The sequence below is a fragment of the Mustela lutreola genome, chromosome 4, assembly GCF_030435805.1.
Source record: "Mustela lutreola isolate mMusLut2 chromosome 4, mMusLut2.pri, whole genome shotgun sequence".
In the NCBI taxonomy this organism is placed as follows: Eukaryota; Metazoa; Chordata; class Mammalia; order Carnivora; family Mustelidae; genus Mustela; species Mustela lutreola.
The window spans coordinates 155,951,727-155,972,523 of NC_081293.1; the positions used below are offsets into that span (position 1 = coordinate 155,951,727).

At 47.7% G+C, this 20,797-nt stretch overlaps 1 protein-coding gene across 4 annotated transcripts in view; it reads left to right on the top strand.

The window, feature by feature from the left end:
* The window catches only part of WIPF3 (WAS/WASL interacting protein family member 3), a 76,696-nt gene that overhangs the window by 50,612 nt on the left and 5,287 nt on the right, over positions 1–20,797 (top strand). For all 4 annotated transcript variants that reach the window (XM_059171460.1, XM_059171461.1, XM_059171459.1 and 1 more), the window contains exons 3-7: positions 4,074–4,206; positions 6,398–6,529; positions 11,915–12,682; positions 14,814–14,963; positions 15,932–16,033. In XM_059171460.1, coding sequence (XP_059027443.1) covers positions 4,074–4,206; positions 6,398–6,529; positions 11,915–12,682; positions 14,814–14,963; positions 15,932–16,033 — 1,285 coding nt within the window. The remainder of the gene's footprint in view (positions 1–4,073; positions 4,207–6,397; positions 6,530–11,914; positions 12,683–14,813; positions 14,964–15,931; positions 16,034–20,797) is intronic.

A 20,797-nucleotide genomic window follows, 5' to 3' on the forward strand; every position in this document is an offset into this window, starting at 1 on the left:
TGAGGCACCTGGCTGGTTTTTTTGGGCACCTCTGCCCCCTCCTCCTGTTCGTGCTCTCTCTCAAATAGATAAATAAAATCTTAAAAAAATAAATAAATAAAGGGAGAAAGGGGGGGTGGGAGAGGGAAGTCGTAAAAGAAAAGACTATTTTAGATAAGGTGAAGGGCAGGGATCATAGAACTGGGGTCAACTCGGATTGACTGGGTAAAGGTCACATTCCTGGGAGGGAGGAAACTATAATTAAGTCTTGGTTTGCCGTCTTGGAGGAGCAGGTGGCTCCGTTTCGGACCTGTGGTGCCGTTGTCACCCTCCCGGAATGGGAAGTGGCACTGTGGGAGGCGGCTGGTACTTTAGGGAACGTCACGGTCTGCCTGCAGTTGTTCAGGAAACCAGGCTATAGAAAAGAAGGTTACAGGGTCCGTTCTTTTTGCTGTGGATTTTAATTGCATATTTGGATTTCTAAAAATGAGACCTAACACTGTTAGTTCCCGGTACCCTTCATTCTGGAACAGCCTTCCCTTCAGCAGCACATTTGGGGTGTAGGGAACACAGCGTCAGATTTCTCTGGAGATATTTCACGTCTGTCTTCCGGATCCCAGGCTCTCTGTGTTCTCTTCCGGCAAGATGGTAGTGGCAGGGGGAGGCAGTGCTAGTCAGGCTGGCCTGGGGGTTCAGGTTTGGTCCCGAAATCCAAGTACCCTGGCCGCTGAGAGCTGTCGGCCCCCAAGGGTGGAAGAGTGGGCTGAGGGCCAAGGGAGTGAGCAGGCTGTGTGCCTGGAAACCTGAGAACTAAATTTAGGTTTAACAGCTGTAGTGGAGAATGTACCTTTTCGGAAGCTGCAAAGCTGAAATTGTATGAAGATGATGGGGTTTAGATCATCCTTGAGACAAACAACCTGCTGGATTTGGATTAACTGGCTGGATTTTTTTTTTTTTTATTAGTGTTTCTCACAGAAATCAGTATGACTCAAACAGATGCAGGAATGGCCAGCATATGGTGACAGTGTGACAAACAGCAGGACGCGCATTTTTCTGGGCTGGACTGCCACCCCCCCACACACACACACAGCCCCCAACCACACTGAAACCAGATCAACTCATCTTCTGGGATGACGAAGGGACATGCAAAAGCGTTTCTGGTTTATCAAGATGGAGAACAGACACTTCACCACCCTTGGCTCTGTGAGAACTGTCAGTTCTAACAGTTTTTGTCTTTACTGGTTCACTTCAGTTCTTCAGCCTTTGGATGGCTCAGGGTGGGCTCATTTGCATTGTTATTCTGCTATTTTCATCTTTTCAGGATCCACACCGTTCTGTCTGGAGCTCCCTGTGGGGAAACTGAGTCCACAAAAGGTTTATGCGGAACTTAACAGATTGTCGCACTCAACAGCAATGTTGAGAAAGAACAAAAACAAACCTGAAGCAATGTTTCAGTTTCCTGAGTGTGTGTGTGTGTGTTTGCACACGTGCGCGTGCATGCGCGGTGAGGGAGGCAAGTTTGGTGGATGTAGTACCACAGGAAAAGTGTCCAGGAGTGGCCTTCTCTCTGTCGACTATACTTTCAGTGAAGTTGCTAGTAACCAGTATTTGCATAGAATAAAAGAACAAGTGAATATCTGGAAATCTCTTTTCTGTTTCTGTATCCTGTAACCACAGTAACAAGACTTCTTGGGGTTTTTTAAGAAAGCAAATTATGTGTGGATTGTTAAAAAAAAATATATTGCAGGTGGAGTAGAAATGACGCTCACTGTGTAATCGTTTTCAGTGTGCAAACGAATATGTCCTTAGATGTCCTTTTGCACAAAATCCGTTAAGCCTAAATCTCTAGGGTCACCCTAGCCCCCGAGGTTCCTGGTTCTTGACCTCACAGCAGAGGTTTGACCATCTCAATATCAGGGGAGGGAGAGCCCTCTAGTGGAAAGTCATCAGGGCAGACAGTGCAGCAGGAAAGGACTCCCAAGAAGTCGGAGGAAGAATATTCCATTTAGTCCAGCCAATTGAACTCCAACGTGTACGCATGGTATGACACGCCGTATCTTCCTGCTGATTTGGAAGATGCTTATCAACAAATCTGTAATGTAGAGTCATCAAGAACCTATTGAGGACTGGGCTAAGTAGATACTCAACTTAGAATAATTATTCCGAGGACATAGAGAGCCTTCTTCATAGCCCTCACCTGAAAAGCTTGGGATGGGCAAGGTTGGGGAATAGGGGATACATTTGGGTAATAAATAGTCAAGTTTAAGTGAGATGGGATGGCTCACTCCCACCCCAGGATTATCGGCTATAAGGTGTGTTCATGGGTCCAGCGGCTTCTTTAAGCAGAAGGACACGCCATTCTAACCTTTGCCTTCCCCAAGTCTGTCCCCTGAGTTGGGCCAAGACCATCATCATAATTCAGTGGGTGATTTACCTTGTAACTAGGAAGAAAGAGACAAAGCACTCTGCCCCCCCCCCAATCCCTGACCCTAACACATGTCTGAGATTGTAATGCTAGATTTTTGCAAAAATGTTCATACCCTCTCGACTAGGGTCATGATATTTCTGTTGGCTCTTTTTTCTTGTCATTAACTACTTATAAATAAAATGAGAGACTTTCAAGATCTTAAAACTTTGCAGTTTAAAATGATTTCTTGATATTAATGGTTTCTATAGAGACCCTTTAAAAGCATGTTGTATGAGAAATTCCCTGTTGTACATGTGCATTAACAATGCATTCTAAAAAACGTGTATCACTTGGATTGTGTTGCTTTGCTTATTGCTCTGTGTGACCCACGAGCCCCTCCCCTCATGGGCTGAAAAACCTTGTTTCCCGGCAACAAGAACCCAGCTTTGAAGCGTGTGCCCTTCAACGCTCTCGGAAGATGCCTCACCAGAATGGTAAAGTCAGTCTGAAAATGCACGTTCAGGACATTGGAGCTAAAACCGCAGCTGCCCTTGCTTCTAGTCTGTGACCCTGTGGTCTTTGACTATGTCATCAACACAGCTGAATTGTTCTTTGCTGAACAGGAAATGGCTACAGCAAGGATTTGTAAAGCCTATCTATACTTCAAGGACCGTCTTAAAGCTTCGTATCTTCCTTGTGGCCTGACGGGTATGGCTGTTTCTGAAGTCTCCGTGGCCTTCCTCTCTGTAGGACTTACGTCATGTGCTGCATTCTGTAGTGGCTCCATTCCATGCACGTGGGTCCTACCGTCCTGACACACACATGTGCCCCTATAGGCAAGGCCAGCGTATCTGGATATCCGGGGTCTGGTTCACTCACCCATCTTCGTCTGGCCGTCATTGCAGATAGGCGTTATCTGCAGACTGATCCTGTTACACTCCCTAGAAATGCCTTTGTGAACAAAACGAACAAGATCTTTCTCCTGATACAGAGTCCTGGTCGGTGGTGGGGTGGGGGGAGTGGCAAACCTTAAATTCATAACCAAGAATGGCCATTTTCCACAAGGAAAGATACATAGACGTTTATACAAGATGATAGAAATGGCAGAGGGAAAAAGAAGATGGTACCCTAAGAGAGAACACGGGGTGGGAGGGGGGGGCTTACTTAGACTGGAGGGTTAGAAAAAGCTTCTGAAATCTTGGTATTTCAGCTGAAAGCCAAAGACACATGGTACCTCCCATACAGCAGGTGCTAAAAAGTATTCTGGCTCCGAGAACTGTTGAACCAGGACTCCGTGCACATGGTGCAGACCTTCTGTGTTTCCTCCAGGCTGTGTCTCTCCATACAGTCCGACCCCTGCCCTTATTTGCCACCAACCTATGTTTGTTCTTTCTGGTGCTCCCTGTTTCCGCGAGCCCATGGACACCCCTGCCGTGTCATCCCAAGCTACGGCAGAAGTGTTCAAAAACAATATTCGACTGAGCAAATTTTAAAGATCTGATTTTATCCAGTGATTCATGATATCAGCCAGCATCCCATCCAGCAGATAGAAAAGAGCCCCAAGGAGCTCTACACATTGAAAGACTTTTGTAGGGAAAAGGGAGTGGACACGAGGAAGTTGGACTAGCAAAAAGCAGATTATGGTATTATATGCGGTTATAATCAAATCCCTCTTATTCCCTTACAGGTAGGTACAGACACTTCCAACTTGAGAAAGGCGGACCCCAAAGGTCGGAGTGCCCTGTTGGCTGATATCCAGCAAGGAACTCGCCTACGGAAAGTCACGCAGATCAATGACCGCAGTGCCCCACAGATTGAGAGTAAGTGAGCAGCTGGGCCGGGCCTGACGTGCATCAAGGGCAGGCCACGTGGGCCTCAGCCAGGCACCTCTGGCTTGCTCAGGCCAGGGGCCACACTTGCTACCCAGGACGCACTTTGGGCCATCGCAGACTTGCACAATGTACAGGCCACGTGGGTGAGAGTCAGAGCTCCCTTTCCAGGTCTGCAGATGGTTTAGAGTCTATCTTCTACCACTATTCAGATGCTAAACAAACAAGTAAAACCATGGTGGGATAACTGTTTCTTTTAATGGTGACAAAATACACATAATATGATGGGGCGCCTGGGTGGCTCGGTGTGGGTTCAGCCTCTGCCTTTGACTCAGGTCGTGATCTCAGGGTCCTGGGATCGAGCCCCGCGTCAGGCTTTCTCCTTGGTGGGGATCCTGCTTCTCTCTGCCTGCTTCTCTGCCTGCTTGTGATCTCTCTCTGTGTGTCAAATGAATAAAATCTTTAAAAAAAATTTTAATAAAAAAAATACACATAATATGAAATTCACCACCTTAGCCATTTTAAGGGTCCATTTCGGTGGCATTTGTACAGCTATCACCTCAGTCTAGTTTCAGAACATTTTCATCACCCGGAAGGAGACGCCACGCCCATGACATGTCACTCACCATTCCGCCAGTCCCCGGCAGCTGCTCAGTCTACTGTGTGTCTCCGTGGGTTTGTGTCTTTGGGATATTGATGTGAATAGAATCATACGATAGGTGGCCTTGGGGGACTGGCTCCTTCACTTAGCATAATGTTTTCCAAGTTCATCCAAGCTGTAGCGTGCACCTTCTTACTGTCGATGACTATTCCATCGTCCGAATATTCCAGTCTGTGTTCATCCATGGTGAGATACCCTCTAAAGGTCACTGACCCTGCGTCCACCTAGTCCTCAAAGAGAGAAAAATTAAAGTCTCAACATTAAAGTGTGCCAAATTATGTTCGCAAGGAAAAAGGATGTCCACAGACTGAGTCCTGAGTTTGCTACCAGGTGTATCTGGGAATTTCTCTGAGATTCAGTCCACTCAGCTACAAAATGCGGGAGGTAGTGATAATTGCTTTTTCTTTCTTTTTTCTTTTTTTTTTTTTTTGGTCACGATTGCTGAAGGTTGAAATAACTTATGCAGAATTATTTATCAATGTCATCTCTTGTTATGTCTTCATATAGTTTTCAATGATGCACATGATGGTAATTCTCAAAGATAGTCCTAAAAATGTAATTGTATCTAGTGTCTGTAATTATATGTTTTCATATACAAGGATAGATAAGTTACTTTAAGAAGTATGTTCAACAATTGCAATAAAATCAGTTTCCAGGAGACCCACTGATTGGTGAAGCCCTATTACCAGATAAACCCATCTGATTGGAACACTCATTCCCTAATAATTCCCGTCGATAGGTAATATATATAAATACTCAGAATAATCTGAACACATTCATCCTCCAGTGGGCACGGTGCCCTGATACCTCTGTGCAAGTTAGCCCCAGGCTGTGAACATTTCTTGCTAGGCATTCTTGTCTAAGCCGAATACTTTCTCGTTGCATGGAGTTGGTCATCACAGACATCTGGAAGGCTGGCATTACGGACACCTCTCCCCGAGGGTTTCACAAGAAGAAAGATGCAGGGAAGGGTGCAGGGCTCAGGGAGTAAGAACTGGTGAGATCGAGAAGGAAAATGCCAAAGCATCAATCATTGCAGACCTTCCCTTCCTGCTTGTAGTCCTGGGCCACACTCTGTGGACGAGAAGTTACAATTACTGACTGAACTAAATCCATGGGTTTTCTCTGTCTGGTCCTCCCACAGCAGTCGAGTTGAAAATAGAGCTGGTGCTACACCTACAACGTTTGGGTGCTCACATTTGGAAGGTGCTGCCAGTTCCCCCTCAGGCATCAGTGGAATGGCAGCATTTAGGTCCCTTCGTTTGGGTCATTTTCCAGGGCGCTCGGCTACCAATGGTCAGTTCCTGGGTGAATCCAGAGAGAGTAGTAGACAGGTGTGAACACCAGGAGTCTGCGGGGTAACCAGGCAGAGGGGTTTGGGAAAGATGCCCACTAGGAGGGAAGGGCTGGAGGTGGGAGGCCAGGAAGGCTCCCTGGGTGCTGTTGGATCACGGCCCGGACTGAGACCAGGCTGCTCCGCTCTGCTCAGAAGTCCTCATCTACTTGCCTCTTCTCTGAAAGGCTCTAAAGGAACTAACAAAGAAGGAGGAGGGTCTGCAAACTCTCGAGGTGGAAGCACACCCCCAAGCCTGGGAGATCTGTTTGCTGGCGGCTTTCCTGTGCTGAGACCAGCCGGCCAGAGGGATGTGGCAGGTAAGGGAGAATTCAGACCGACTACCTGGTGATCTTTCTGTCCTTGACACGTAAAATCGGCCGGGCAACCGTCCTGAGCCATGAGGATTGTGGCATGTTTTTAAGAGAAAGTTGCATAGCTGGAGATCATGGTTTGGGAGCCTAACCTGGAATTACCCAAAGCATTGTTCTCAAGGGATCTTGTAAATCATCATCCTGTTTAAATCATCCCATTGTAATAATTGAAGAATGACTTGCCACTGTGTGTAGTGCTTAGTAATGGTGTGATTGGGGCCCCCATTGCAAAGTATAGACCAAAGGTATAAAGCCCTTCAGAAAAATCTTAGTGATATCACCATAACGTATCAGGCATTGTTCTCAGTTAGGTGTTGCTGTATAACCAAATAGCCTAAAACTTAGGGACCTTATACAACCATGTATCTGGCTTATAGTTCTCTGGTTGGCAGTTTAGGATGGGCTCACCTGGGCTCCCTCTGGTAAGTGGGTAAGGTGGCTTTTGCTAATTTATATTTCTTAAATCTTTCATGCCTCAGCAGAGATGACTGGCCTAACACATCCATATGGTCTCTCAGTGTCTGGCAGAATATTTGGGATTGTTTTTCCTGTTGGTGGTAGGGTATACAAAGTCTCTTAAGGCTTAGTCTTGAAGTTGCCACAATATTGCTTCCTAGAACACCCTCTCGTCCAAGCCACAGGACCAGCCCAGAAACAAGGGTGGGGAAAGACACTTCACTTCTGGATGGAAGGTCTGCATAATCACATTTTAAAGATCATAGAATCAGGAGTGAGTGGAAAATCAAGGCCGTTTCCTCAGGCAGTCTACTGCAGTCATTTGTGTGTTATGGGTATCATGTATTTTGAAAGCATTGCATTAAAATTGGGCAATTACTTATTAATTTTGTATGATAGAAGTGTTTTTCCTATTATTGTTCTCTTTAGCCAACAAGCAGGAATAAGCTCCGAGAATTGCATTAATCAGGGAATATCAAGCCCCAAACGTTGCTGGTATAGAATCTTCTGGCCTGGGGTTTGCCAACCTTTTCAGTGGGCTCTGTGGTTGTTTGTCACAATGGGATGCATTTGCTTTTGTTACCTACTGACAAAGTCCAGCAAAGATAAGGGCTCTAGGATGCTTTCAGATCCAATTTGAACCTTCTCAGAGGCCATTGCCTTTCTTCTTTTTTGCTAAAGGTTTAGCAAAGAGGGTTGGCATTTCCCAGTGCCTTCTTTTTCAAAATTCCTGAGTGGTATCAAATAAACATCATATAATATAATGTATTATATATTATATTATTATATATTATAATTATACACGATATATTATTTTATATAATTAATGTATATTAATAAATACATAATTCTATTATGTATTATAATTATTATATATGATATATTATATGTTATAATTATTATACATATAAGTTGTATTATATTATATATATTATTATGTAGAAACTGTCCACTAGTTTCTCTTCATAAAAGTACACATAGGAGAAATAGTCCCCAGTCAGTTTTAACAGAGACCAGCCAAAGAAGCCAGCTCATCTCTATTCCTACCTGTCAACACTAGGACACAGGTGTCTGATGCTTGAACCACTCTGTTAAACAAGGATTAATTTCTGTAGAGGAAATGGAAACCCATAATGCAGTGGCTGATGATGCCTGCTACAGGATGGTAGCTCAAGGACAGAGCCAATAAACAGATGTATGGGGTGGGTAGCATGTCAGAGTAAAACAGACCGTGGCTGTCCTCTCTGAGAGAACCCTTCCATCAGCCCCCTGCTCATTCAAGAAGAGGACTTTGACCTTTGCTACCTCTCTCACATTACTGTCTACCATTCTTGCTAGCACACACCCTCCCTTCCAGCTGCATGGCCCTCTCGCTGTTCTCGTACACGCCAGGCATGTTGCTGCCACAGGGCCCTTACACTGATTGCTCCCTTGATCAGGACACTCTTCCTCAGGTGTCTTCATGACTCATGCTCTCCTTTCCTTCAGGTCTCTGCTCAAGTGGCACCTGATCAATGTATCAGTGAGGCTTTATTTGTCAACCCATATAAAATACCAGCCTCACCGCCTTACTCCATATACCCTCTACCTTTAGTTTTCTTATATTACTGATCACCATCTGACATATTGTATATTTACTGGTTTATTTGTTTATTTCTGTCTTCTCCCTCTAAAGGTAAGCTCCGTGAAGGCAGAAAATATGTTTTTTTTTTTACTGCCTTAAAATGCCAGATGCATAGTAGATGCTCAGTAAATATTTGTTGAATGGAATGTGGGAGTGGGTAGCATGGCTGCTTAGGGCCATCAGGTCAAGAAAACAGAGTATGGTGCTTACAGTACTTTTGATAGCCCATGAAAATGTTTGGATATCTTTTAAAATCAACCAAAAACCATGGTTTTTAAAAAACCAGCCATGAACTTTTAGAGACAAAGATTGTATTTGTCTTTATAGCAATGCACCTATAAAATGTCTTCAAAAGTCATAATGTGGTCCTGGCTTAGAGTTCTGAGGGAGTGATCATTAAAATAAGATCGGGGGCCCCTGGGGCGCCTGGGTGGCTCAGTGGGTTAAGCCGCTGCCTTAGGTCAGGTCAGCCGCTCAGGTCATGATCTCAGGGTCCTGGGATCGAGTCCCACATCGGGCTCTCTGCTCAGCAGGGAGCCTGCTTCCTCCTCTCTCTCTCTCTGCCTGCCTCTCTGCCTACTTGTGATTTCTCTCTGTCAAATAAATAAAAATAAAATCTTAAAAAAAAAAAAATAGGGGGCACCTGGATGGTTCAGTTGGTTAAGCATCTAACTTCGGCTCAGGTCATGATCCCAGGGTCCTGGTATCAGCCAGACATTGGGCTGCCTGCTCATGGCGGGGGGGGGGGGGGGTGTTTCTCCCTCTCCCTCCCCTTTTGTCCCTTCCCCAGTTCATTCTCTCTCTCCCAAATAAATAAATCTTTTTTAAAAAACTAAAAAGTAAAAAGATAAGATAGGATGAGGAACTGGGCTCGATGGGATGTATAATGAGACTTCCATGCCATCTAAGGTCTTCTGGAAACATACCCAGATTAAAGGAACATACACATCTTTCATCTTTTGATGACCCCAGGCTCTTGATGCACTCAAGCTGGCCTTTCCCCATCCTCTTTGTGGTCTCCTTTTGTTTTCCAGGTTGGATTTCTGGGGGTAGCATTTATGTGATAAAGGAAAGCCTCCTCCTTCCTTCCCTTGGCTCTCTACTGGCCCCGTGCTACCCGCTTTCCTGGCCTGCACTTGACACTGTTAGTTCCTGTGTCTGTGGGTCTCACCTACAGTGCGTGCTGCCTGCTCTGTGCTTCATCCTGGAGTGGGCCTGAGCAGAAGCCGAGTGAGGATTTGTGCCTGCCTTGCCTCCGCTGTTCATGTCATGATAAAAATAAGTTTGCCCACTTCTCATTTGCTTGGCTGCTTAGTGAACAGAAGCTTCTGTACTTTTAACTGACTCGTTCTAAGAGCTTTGGGATCTTGGGCCCTTGGTGTCCTCAGTCATTTCCAAAGCCTGCATTGGTTACTCAGGGGCTGATTATGCTCCTTGAACTTATTAGCCCTTTTAAATTCATGGGGAGAGTAGGCATATAGGGAGGCCTCACCTTGTTAGGGACTGCTTTGGTCCTCCCTCTCCATCTCTGTGTGCTGTGGAAGCAGACTTGGAGGCAGGAATCTCTGAGCCTGACCCACCCTAGACCTCCCATGAAATGTCTAGCATTAGCATTGTGGGTGGTAGATCCCATCCTTGGCAAGGCCAGGTGGGGGCCTTCCCTTCTGATCATGGTCTGCCAGCCGTTACAGCAGTGCCTGCCTTAGACCCCAAGGGGATCAGTGATGTCAGACAGGGTGGAGGCATTGGTATGAAGACATTATCTCTTCTGGAATGGCCCCAAAGAAAACCCTCAACAGAGGAATGGGGACATCACCACCCTGCCCCCAGAGCCGCCGTTTGGTATCGAGACCTGTAATGAGTAGTGCTGCCCAGGTAACTGTCCCCTCATTGACGGCAGGGTCGGGGTGGGGGGCATCCCTGTGGAAGGCCACGTGCTGCCTTTCGGCCCACTGAGTTTCAGCTCCAGCGTCCCCTCTGCCACACCTCTCTTTGATCGCCTGGCTTTTGGTATCAAGCCCTTTGGGGTACGATCTTGACCTGGTTGGGTAAACACAACTGGAGACTCATCGACTGAATAGCTCAGAACTGCCACCAGACGCTGGGGTTTCTAACCTGATTTGAAATTCATGGTTTTTATTCTGCAACACCCAGGAAGCTGTAGGTGGGAGAAGCAACCATCTTTTCACGTGTTCTGCACATGTTTTCATCAGGGTAATAAAATACAAGGGTGCAAGGATAAGAAAAGACGGATTCCCCGGAATTCCATACGGGAGAGCAGGGTATCTGTTTGGAAGGAGTATTTTAGCGTGCCTCCTGAGCAGATGGTGATGCTCTAAAGACACATTTAAGCAGGGATCGCAGACCTTCCATGCTTTAGTAAACGAAGAAGGGAACATCCTTCTCCACGGCGAGAGATGGATGTGGGGGAAAGAGTGCAGTACGGTGCAAGGGCTTTGTGCAAAGAGTGGCAAGGCCCTCCTAGGGTGCACCTCTGCCCAGCTTTCCCTGAAGCACACCAAACACACATCGCTGTGAGGAGTGTGCCATTGTGAGTTCCCAAGAGCCCTATTTTTCAAGTTGGGGTTTGTGGATCTGTGAGTTGAGGAGACCCAGGAGACCAGGAGACAGAGAGCCTGTTGCAAATGGGCATGTCTTTTGCAACTTCCAGAGGCCATGGAACTGGGAGGTTCAAGGTCATTGGATCTGGATCCCCAAGTCAGTTCCCACTGTCTTCTGAGTGACCTTATACATTCAAGGAATGATTCATCTTCTGATCTTGCTGCAGAAAACAAATGCTCACACCATGCTGGACATGAGGAAAGCCTCCCTAGCAAGGAACCTCTTGTTGGTACACCTGAAGGTCCAAACTAGGATGTAGGACTGGGTCCCCAACTGCACTGACTAGTGGGTAGTGGTGAATGAGTGTGAGGGTGGTGTTGTAATGAGGAAGGCCGAAGGAGGCCAGAACAGTCCTGTGCTCTGGGTTGGGAGACTCCTGGGCCCTTGGCAGGTGAGGGCAGAGGTGGGATGGAACAGGAAAGCTGGTCCTGCAGCACAGCCTGGTGGCCTGAGCTGGGCTGTGGCAGGTGCTGCCCCTGAGGCTTCCGGTTGACCCTGCAGGATGACAACGCCCACCACACAGTTCACGGACATCATGCTGGATGGTGTGTGTCTGTCTTCACTGCCTACAAACTTGGGTTTCTCCTTCCTCTGTCTCTGAGCTGACTCAAAACTTGTTTTCCTTCCAGGTGGCAAGATAGGGCAGGCCCCTGGCTCCCGAGCACCTTCTCCCCGGCTGCCCACGAAAGCTCTTGGTGGCCCACTTAACCCCCCTGCATCTCCCAGGCTAGGCAATGCCTCAGAGACTCATGGCACCTCCAGGACAGTCCCTCCTCGCCCCAGCATGCCTGCCCCACCGCCTCCCACCCTACCCCCACCTCCTCCACCCCTACCCCCACCCCTGCCCCCTTCCTCCCCCACCAAAGCTCCACTGGTGTCCCCGCCTGGCCTGCCCACCAAAGGGAACACCCCAGGGGTTGCTCCCCCTCTCCCCTCTGCACCTCCCCCTCCTCCGCCGCCCCCACCCCCACCCCTCCCTCCTACCCCACCCCAACCCCCGCTGACCTCTGTTCTCAGTGACAAGGCCTTGAAGCCTCAGCTAGCCCCCTTGCACCTGCCGCCCATCCCACCCCCACTCCCTCTCCTCCCCCCTTGTGGGTATCCGGGGCTCAGTGCAGATGCTGCCAGCCCCACCCAAGATGTTCGGGAGCCTCCCGCCCCACCGCCTCCACCACCCCCACCCCCTCTTTATGCCTCCTGTACCCCGAGGTCGTCTGTGCCTGCTCCTCCTTTGCCAGGAGCTAACAATAACAGTGAGGCTCCACTCCTCCCGCCCCCCAAGTCCCCCGGCTTCCAGGCCCAGCCCCCCAAGTCCAGTGCGCAGGCCTTGCCGACACCGCCAGCCCCTCCAGGATCGCAGCCATTCCTGCAGAAGAAGAGGCCCGGCCGAGGCCCAGGTAAGCACCAGTCTTCGGGCCCAGGGTGGCCGTAGCAGAGGACCACTCAGCCCTCGCCAGTGATTAAGAAGGTGCTAGGGACACAGCTAGAGCCTTGCTCCTAAGGCAGACCCACTTGGGAAACCTTGAGATGTCTTAACTCTTGGAATTTGTTTTAGAACTGAGCTATCAGTGCCCCTCATGGAGCACAGTCATACTTGTTGTATGGGACTTTATGTTGTGTTCATGTTAGGGACAGGAAACCAAGGGGGAGCGAGGCTGAAAGGCTTGTCCAAGATCACACAGACCCAGGCCGGGCACTCTGGCTTTGATCACCTTGCAGTTACTAGCTGTGTGACCCTGGGAAATCCCTTAGCCTCTCTGGGCTTCCTTCTCCTCATCTGTAAAATGGGGCCAGCAATAGTTCCCACCTCTTGTGATTGTTGGAGCAGGGCCTGGCAACACTGAACTCTAGAGAAGCGTTATTTCTTCTTACTCTCACCCTTCATAGACCCAAATTTCCAGCCTGAGGGGGCTGTGGGTGCGGTCTGTTTCCAGAACCAGGTGTCTGGTGTCGTTTTTGCCGGAGTTTCTACAGCCTGGCTCCTACCCACTGTTGGCACTGGCCCTCGGCAGACTGGATTCACATTCTGTCTTCCTTTTGGCAGTTCTCGTGCTGACTCGAGAAAACTAAGGGTCCATATTTTGAGCCAAATATTGAAAATAATTCCTTCACATACCTAGTAGAGGGGATTTTGGATTGAGCATGCATGCCCACAACTGATTTCCACCTGGCAAGGAGGCTTCATTGGCCTTGTGTCCTTTTGAATAGAAAGTATACCCACATACACACCCATCCACACGTGCCCACAAACACAGCGATCCACACACACACACACCAACACACACACATGCACATATATTCTTCAGTCTTTAAGAAAATCTTTTCATGCAGAAGGTTTCTTAAATGTATTTGCTCAAATTAAAAATAGCACGGGCTCCCTATAGAGCAAATAGAAAGAAATTGAAATCACCGACAGTAATGTCACCCAGAAATAAAAGCTGTCATAGTCAGGTGACAACTTGTCCCTTCCTCCCCCCCCCCCGGAAGTATCTACAGATTTACAAAATTAATACAATTTTGAATATATAATATTCTATGCTGTTTTAATTTAACATTACATTATAAGCAGTCTCATCAAGTTAAAGCTTGTTCATAAGTATATTAAACTGATTATCAGTATTTACCAGATTTCTACTATTTAGTTGATTCTCTTTTTTGTTATTGTGACTAATATTGGAGGAAACACTTTTGTAGCAATTGTCGTCCACCTTTTGGATATTTTGAATGGACAGGTGCCTCAAAAGGGATTCCTGGTACAAAGGGCAAGAATATTTTTGAGGCTGTTGGTCACAGAGATAAGGTCCGAGGTATTCTCTTTTGAACTGACTGGTCACCACAAGGGCCAGCGTTCACACTGGTGAGCTGCCCATGATTCTGAAGTGTTCATGGGGCGGGGAGAAGACAGTGCCTCAGATTCAGGCGGGTGAGGAGAGAGAAGGAGGTTGTCATGGTGGCAGTTTTGTGGTACGTGGGGTGGATTTAGGCTGACTACAGGGAGAAGAGAAGGTGTGCAAGGCAGGGAACGCCCGCCCCCCCAAGCAGAACCTTGGGGACAGGAGTCAGCCCACAGCCTGTTCGTCTCACCCTCCACCCCCCCCACACACATACACTTCACCTACAGATGGCCCTTCCCTTTCTTCGGACTCTGCAGTGGTTCCCCTCCTTTGGCTGTGCCTTCTGATCCTGAAGGTGGCCGTCATCGTCCTTCTTGTCACAGCAGCTAACATTTACTGAACCTGCTACATGCCACTTGACTTCACTCATTCAGCCCTCTCAGCACCCCCAAGGAGGCATGTGTACTGTGATCCCTGTTTTACAGATGAGGACACAGAGCCACAAAGAGTTGTCATTACTCCAGCAGGAGAGCTGGAATGCAGTCCCAAGCAGCGTAGCCCCAGAGGCAGCCCTTTTAGTCACCAGATCCTGTGACATCCCGGGACCTCAGTACATTACCTCCCTCCCCCAGGAGGTTATAGCATCTGCTGTCCCCGGTCCTGTAACTGAATACACTGGCATCTTTTCTCTAAGGGACCAGCGGGGGGAAGCTAAATCCACCCCCAGCACCCCCTGCGAGATCACCCACCACAGAGCTTTCAAGCAGAAGCCAACAGGCCCCAGCCTGGACCCCAGCACAGCAGCCGGCAGGTCAACTGCGCAACGGAAGCCTGCATATCCTCGGTGAGTGGGGTCACCTTGTGCTGCGCCGGCTGCCCGTGTGGGAGTGGTTTCCCTTGGCCCTTGGAGGGAGTGTGCCAGCCCAGCATGTCAGGGTGTGTGCTTCGCAAGAGCAGGGAGCTCCCTCCAGGGCAAAACAGCCGGCAAGTTGTGTTAAAGATTTCTCTTGAGGCTTTCTGGGAGGCTCCAGAACTCATCCTCTAACTTTCTGATTGCGATGAGAAAGACAGAAGAAAACCAACATTCAGACTGTATATGTGTGGGTCTTGTCTGTCTCCGTGGAGAAATCCACGCCTATTGGATGACAATAGAAGGAATGGAGGGGTCTGGAAAAGGTGAAGGGATGAGTAGAAGACCCACCAGACAGAGGGACGGTTAGGGCTAGAATACGGAGAGAGGAAGGAAAGTTCTCTAGGGTCAGACCCAAAGCCTAGGTCACAAAGCAGGGACCCAACTAATAAAAGGGCCACAAGTCTCCTCTCTTCTTACAATCAGGGACTCAGGGAAAATCCTGTTTGCTTTGGGGAGTTCCAGGTCCCCCACTGGACATTAGCCATGCTCCTTCCCACCAGCCAAGCTGAGGACTTTTAATCTGCTCACCCCTCCCAAAAAAAGCCTTCACCAGGGGCTCAGGAGTAGCTGCAGGTCCCAGGCACTCTGCAGGTCCCTTGTTGCTGTCACGTTCCTCACCTCTGATTCTGGACCCTGGATAGCTCATGATTTCTCCCTTTAGAAGTTTCCGTAAAATATTGGTCAAAGCAAGGTGGGGTGGATGATAGGGAGAGTCTGTTGATTTCACTTTTCCGATTCCCCTAAGCAGTAAAAATTGAGAGGTGATAGATGAGTATTCCTAAGGAGGAATGGCTCAACCACTAAAGCCCTTGAACTGGGCAGGCAAACTTGTGTGCTCCTGGAAATTTTCAAGTTCATCATGATAACCAGAGTAATTTTTCTATTTTCCACGTGTGCAGATGACTTTGAATCTAAATTCACGTTCCATACCATGGAAGACTTTCCTCCTCCAGATGAATATAAACCATGCCAGAAGATTTACCCCAGCAAGATCCCCAGAAGTAAGTACCACTTGGGAAGCCTGTTGGTTTTCCCTGACCCTCCAGAATTAAATGCTTAGTATGCATTGATGGACCACAGGCTGCCTAAAGGATGATGTTATGATTTCACCGTACTACTGGGAGAATACAGTGCTATTCCTGCTTCTGGAAGGATCTGAACACTTACTTGTCCTGGCCCCAGTGATTCTTTAGGAGTTTTCTACAGAACTCCAGAGTGAATTGTTTGGCTTTGGATTTGAGTGCCTGGGTTTACCGCTTATCCCTCCCCTCCCAGAGTTTTTGATAAAGTTGCTAACCACCCCAAGACAACAGCAAAATGGGAGACAGGAGTTTCGTATTAATACCCAGAGAACATTCTAAATGAGTGTTCAGAATTCTGGCAGACTGTGAAATGAAGAATGTCCTTAGGTCAGTGGTTCTCAACCTTGAATACACATTAAAATGACCTACAGAGCTTTTAAAAATCCCAAAGGCCAGGCTGCACCGAGACCCACTAAATCAAAAATGCAGGAGGGGACCCACGTGGCAGTATTTTTGAGAACTGCCAGGTGATCGCAGTGTCCAGCCAAGGACGAAAGTCTCAGGCTGATAAGAGCCTGACTTCTCCATATTTCATCATGTGGCCAGCCTCCAAGTAGAGGCCTTCACTCTGCTTACCTCCTTAGTCCCCCTAAGAGTGGAAGAGGCAGAGGCTGGCGTAACCCTCAGGCCCCAAAGGGCAGGGAAGCAAGTACTTTAGGAAAACAGGAAGCAAAGGAAAGCAAAGTGGAAAGTGTTGAGCACACAGCGAAGCTGCCTATTAGTTCTGGTCCAGTGCTGAGCCAACGCAGTTGGGCAGGGGCTGGCAAGAGCGGACAGAGACAACAGCATGGAGTAATAAGGAAAGCTGATTCCCACGCTCCAACGGGAGTCAGGCCCCCGGTCTCAGACATCTGTGGACTAGCATGGAAGATCGTCTGGGTCCTGGGATAGCCCAAGACCATGAACCAGACTTTGGCGACGTCCCTCCTCCAGGGTTCATCCCCCTGCAGGCAGATCAGGGAGCGTGCACCTGCTCCCTGCTCAGCTCACAGATCCTCTTGAAATCAGCCTGGGCAGGTCTTTTTCTGCTGGGATTGTACACTTAGAGAGAAGTGACCTTGTGTGCTTTTAAAATAATGTGCAAACACTGCTGCTGTGAACTAAGAGACAGAGAGGAAGGAGAGAGGAGCAGCATGAGACGGAGGGCCAGAGACAGACTCCATATGGTCACACTCCTGCAAGGCTCATTCCTTTCCCCAAGCAGGTGTTTGTTAACTGGCCATGTTCATGCCACAAATCCCACCGTTCTCTGCTACACCCAGACAGTGAATGTGACAACTGGCCCCTGGAGGCTTTTTGGTTACTGACCATGACCCTAAACCAGAGGCCAGAAACGACATAATTTGAAGCTCTGTGGGCCATTTGGTCTCAGTCACAACTATTTGGTTGCGCTGTTTTGACCAGAAAGTTGCCATTGATGATACAAAAATGAATGGGCATGGCTGTCTTCCAGTAAAACTTTATTTACAAAAAACAGGTGCTTCAGGGTACCTGGGTGGCTCAGTGGGTTACAGCCTCTGCCTCCAGCTCAGGTCATGATCCCAGAGTCCTGGGATTGAGCTCCATCGGGCTCTCTGCTCAGCAGGGAGCCTGCTTCCCCCCCCCCCTGCCTGCCTCTCTGCCTACTCGTGATCTCTGTCTGTCAAATAAATAAATAAAATCTTTTAAAAAAACAAAAACCAAAAAACAGGAGCCTTCTAGATTTGGTCTGCTTGCCCTATTTTGCTAATCTTGGCACTAAACCATTCCAGAAAAGCAGATTCTCCAAAATCTCACTTCTTTCTCAGTACTGTGCTTGGCAGTCCTTCAACCTTCAGATGTGGTAAATTCAATAGTTTGCTGCTTTTTGAGCCCATGGTGCCTGGTCCCTTCCCTGGGAATGGAAACAAGGCTGTGCCTCGTACAGCTCACCAGGAGGGCGCAGCTGACCATCTGTACTTCCTCTCATCACAGAGAAATGGCCACATTAGGGCTATATACACACAAAAATAACTGGATGCTCAGGAAAATGCAGTTTAAAGAAACGTAAAGAAAAAGAAAACCTGCTAAGTGAACTGACATCCTACAGACCAGGAAGAGTATTTGCGATTTCAGAAATAAAATACAGCTTTAGAATAATGCAGCATTGGCCGACTGGAAATCCTCCTTTGGCTTCCGAGCACCATTACACTGGCATGTTCCTGCCCTCCCTGTGAACCGTAGGGTAGAACCTTGGTAATTCTATTAGTATGAGTCTGATACAGTTCATGCCTGTCTGATTCCATTTCTTCGCACAGTTTTCCTCCTGCTCCCCACTGACCTGGTTCCCCGAGACTGGAGTTCGTGATCTGGGAGACGGTGTTGGTTCTGTGGGATGAGTGTGTTCTCATGCTGTCTCGTAGCAGCTCTGGCTTCGTCTCCAACCGCTTGCTCACTTTCTCTCTCTGCTCCTGACACCCGCACACAGCACACAAACACCCTCGTGCATGGCTTTTCCACTTGTCCTCTTCACTGTCTCCACCCTGCCCATATTAGTGGTTTTCTTTCTTTGATAGGATGATTTTACCTAATTTTTTAGTTGTTTTAAAAATGTGTTATATTCCTCAGTAAGTCAATTGTAGAATTACCATAGGATCCAGCAATTCCGCTCCTGGGTATACACCCAGAAGGATTGAAAACGGGGTTCAAACAAGAGTTCACGCACAGATATTCCCAGCAGCACTCTTGGCAATAGCCAGAAGGTAGAAACATCCAGTGTCCATCCACTGATGAATGGATAAACAAAAGGTACAGCTATGCGATGGAATATTCTTTGACGACGAAAGGGGATGTCAATTAGAAATCCAACCCCATGGCTCCTAAGACCCACCTGAAGTGCCCACACACCCAGCCCCACTCCCTACAAAACCTCCTTTTGCCCCAACAGCACAGACCACCTACACCTTGTAAAACATTCCGAACACACTCCCACCTCTGGGCTCTGGGCTCTTTGCACTTGCTGTTCCTTCTGTGGGACACTTTCCCCAGATGTCCATTAGACTCACTCGCTGTGTCCTGTGGGTCTTTGGTCTGATGGCATTTTATCGGAAAGTTCTACTCTGACCAGTCTTTATTGAGTAGCAGCCCTTCCTGCCACATGACTTCTGTTCTCTACACTCTGCTTTCTCACTTTCCTCAAAGCATTTATCACTTCCTGACATATTATATATTCACCTGTGTCCTGTGTGTTTCCCCCAGTACCAGGTAAGACCCAGAAGGGAAGGGATGAAATCAATTTTTATGCACTGGGGTCTATCGCCAGCTCCCAGAATGGGGCCAGACACACAGACACTTGATAAATATTTGTTGAATTAATAGACAAGAAAGTCGGGGTGCCTGGGTGGCTCAGTCAGTTGAGTGTCTGGCTTTTGGTTTTGGTTCAAGTCAGGATCTTTGATCTGAGATTTGCACTCAGCCTGCTTGGGATTGCTTCTCTCCCTCTCCCTCTGCCCACCCCCCAGCTCATGCACAAGCATGTGCTCTCTCTCTAAAAAGAAAATTGATGAGACTCTCCAAACATACATACATTGCAAAACCATTTACAGAATAAAAAAACTGGAAAACAGCACAGATCTCCAACAATGGGGTTAAATACATTGAGAGCCACAGGATAGAATCCCATGCATCCCAAGGAGTGTTGTTGAATATTCAGTGACATGAGAAAATGCAAACACAACTTTGAGAAGTAAAAGCAAAACACCCAGCACACTAAAAGTACATAAAATAGAACTAAAATTTAATTTAAACAAGGAAATGACTTTGCAAATCTATATGGAAAGGGAAAGGGAGAGACGTTGACCAAATAGAAAAGAGGCTAGAAGCTCATCCATTGAAGTGAGCTCAATGATAGAAGAATGGGTGATTTTAATTTTCCTTAGGCTTCACGATTTTGTCCAAGTTTTCTGTAACAAATACATATTACTTTTAATAATCATTAAAACTAATTTTAAAATTCTAAAATTTCCAAATTATTAGGAGGGAGACTCTGGCCAGCGCCTGGTCTGAGTACTTGTGGAGGAGAAACGTGGCCCTCTGGTACACGGGGTGACCCTGCTGAGTTCTGTACAAGCGGGATGTGGTCTGGAAGGAGTGGTGAGCAAGGCTCATACCAGCCTCAACTAAGACATGACAGTCGGGGAGGAGAGGAAAGGCCAGATATGCACCTTCTAACATCTAGGTCTGGCAGATGCTAGAATTATCATTTGCAGTGAAACCTGTCATTTCCTTTGGTTAGAGACTGTGAGAGGCCCCCAGGGTTAGAACGGAAGGTTGTCCCCACCCGCCCAGTTCTTTCATATACAGCTGAAGCAACCGGGGCAGAAATAGGATGGCCGCCCCTGGTCACAGCTGGTGGCGAAGCTGGAGCTCCGGTGGGTGTTATACTAAGTGAAGTAAGTCAATCAGAGAAAGACCATTATCATATGGTTTCCCTCATATGTGAAATACAAGGAATAGTGTAGATCATAAGGGAAGGGAGGGAAAACTGTATGGGAAGAAATCAGAGAGGAAGATAAACCATGAGAGACTCTGGACTCTGGGAAACAAACCAAGGGCTGCAGAAGGGGACGTTGGGGGGTGGTGGAGCAACAGCGTGATGGGCATTAAGGAGGGCATGGGATGTGATGAGCACTGGGCACTCGCAGTTATATGCAACTGATGAATTAT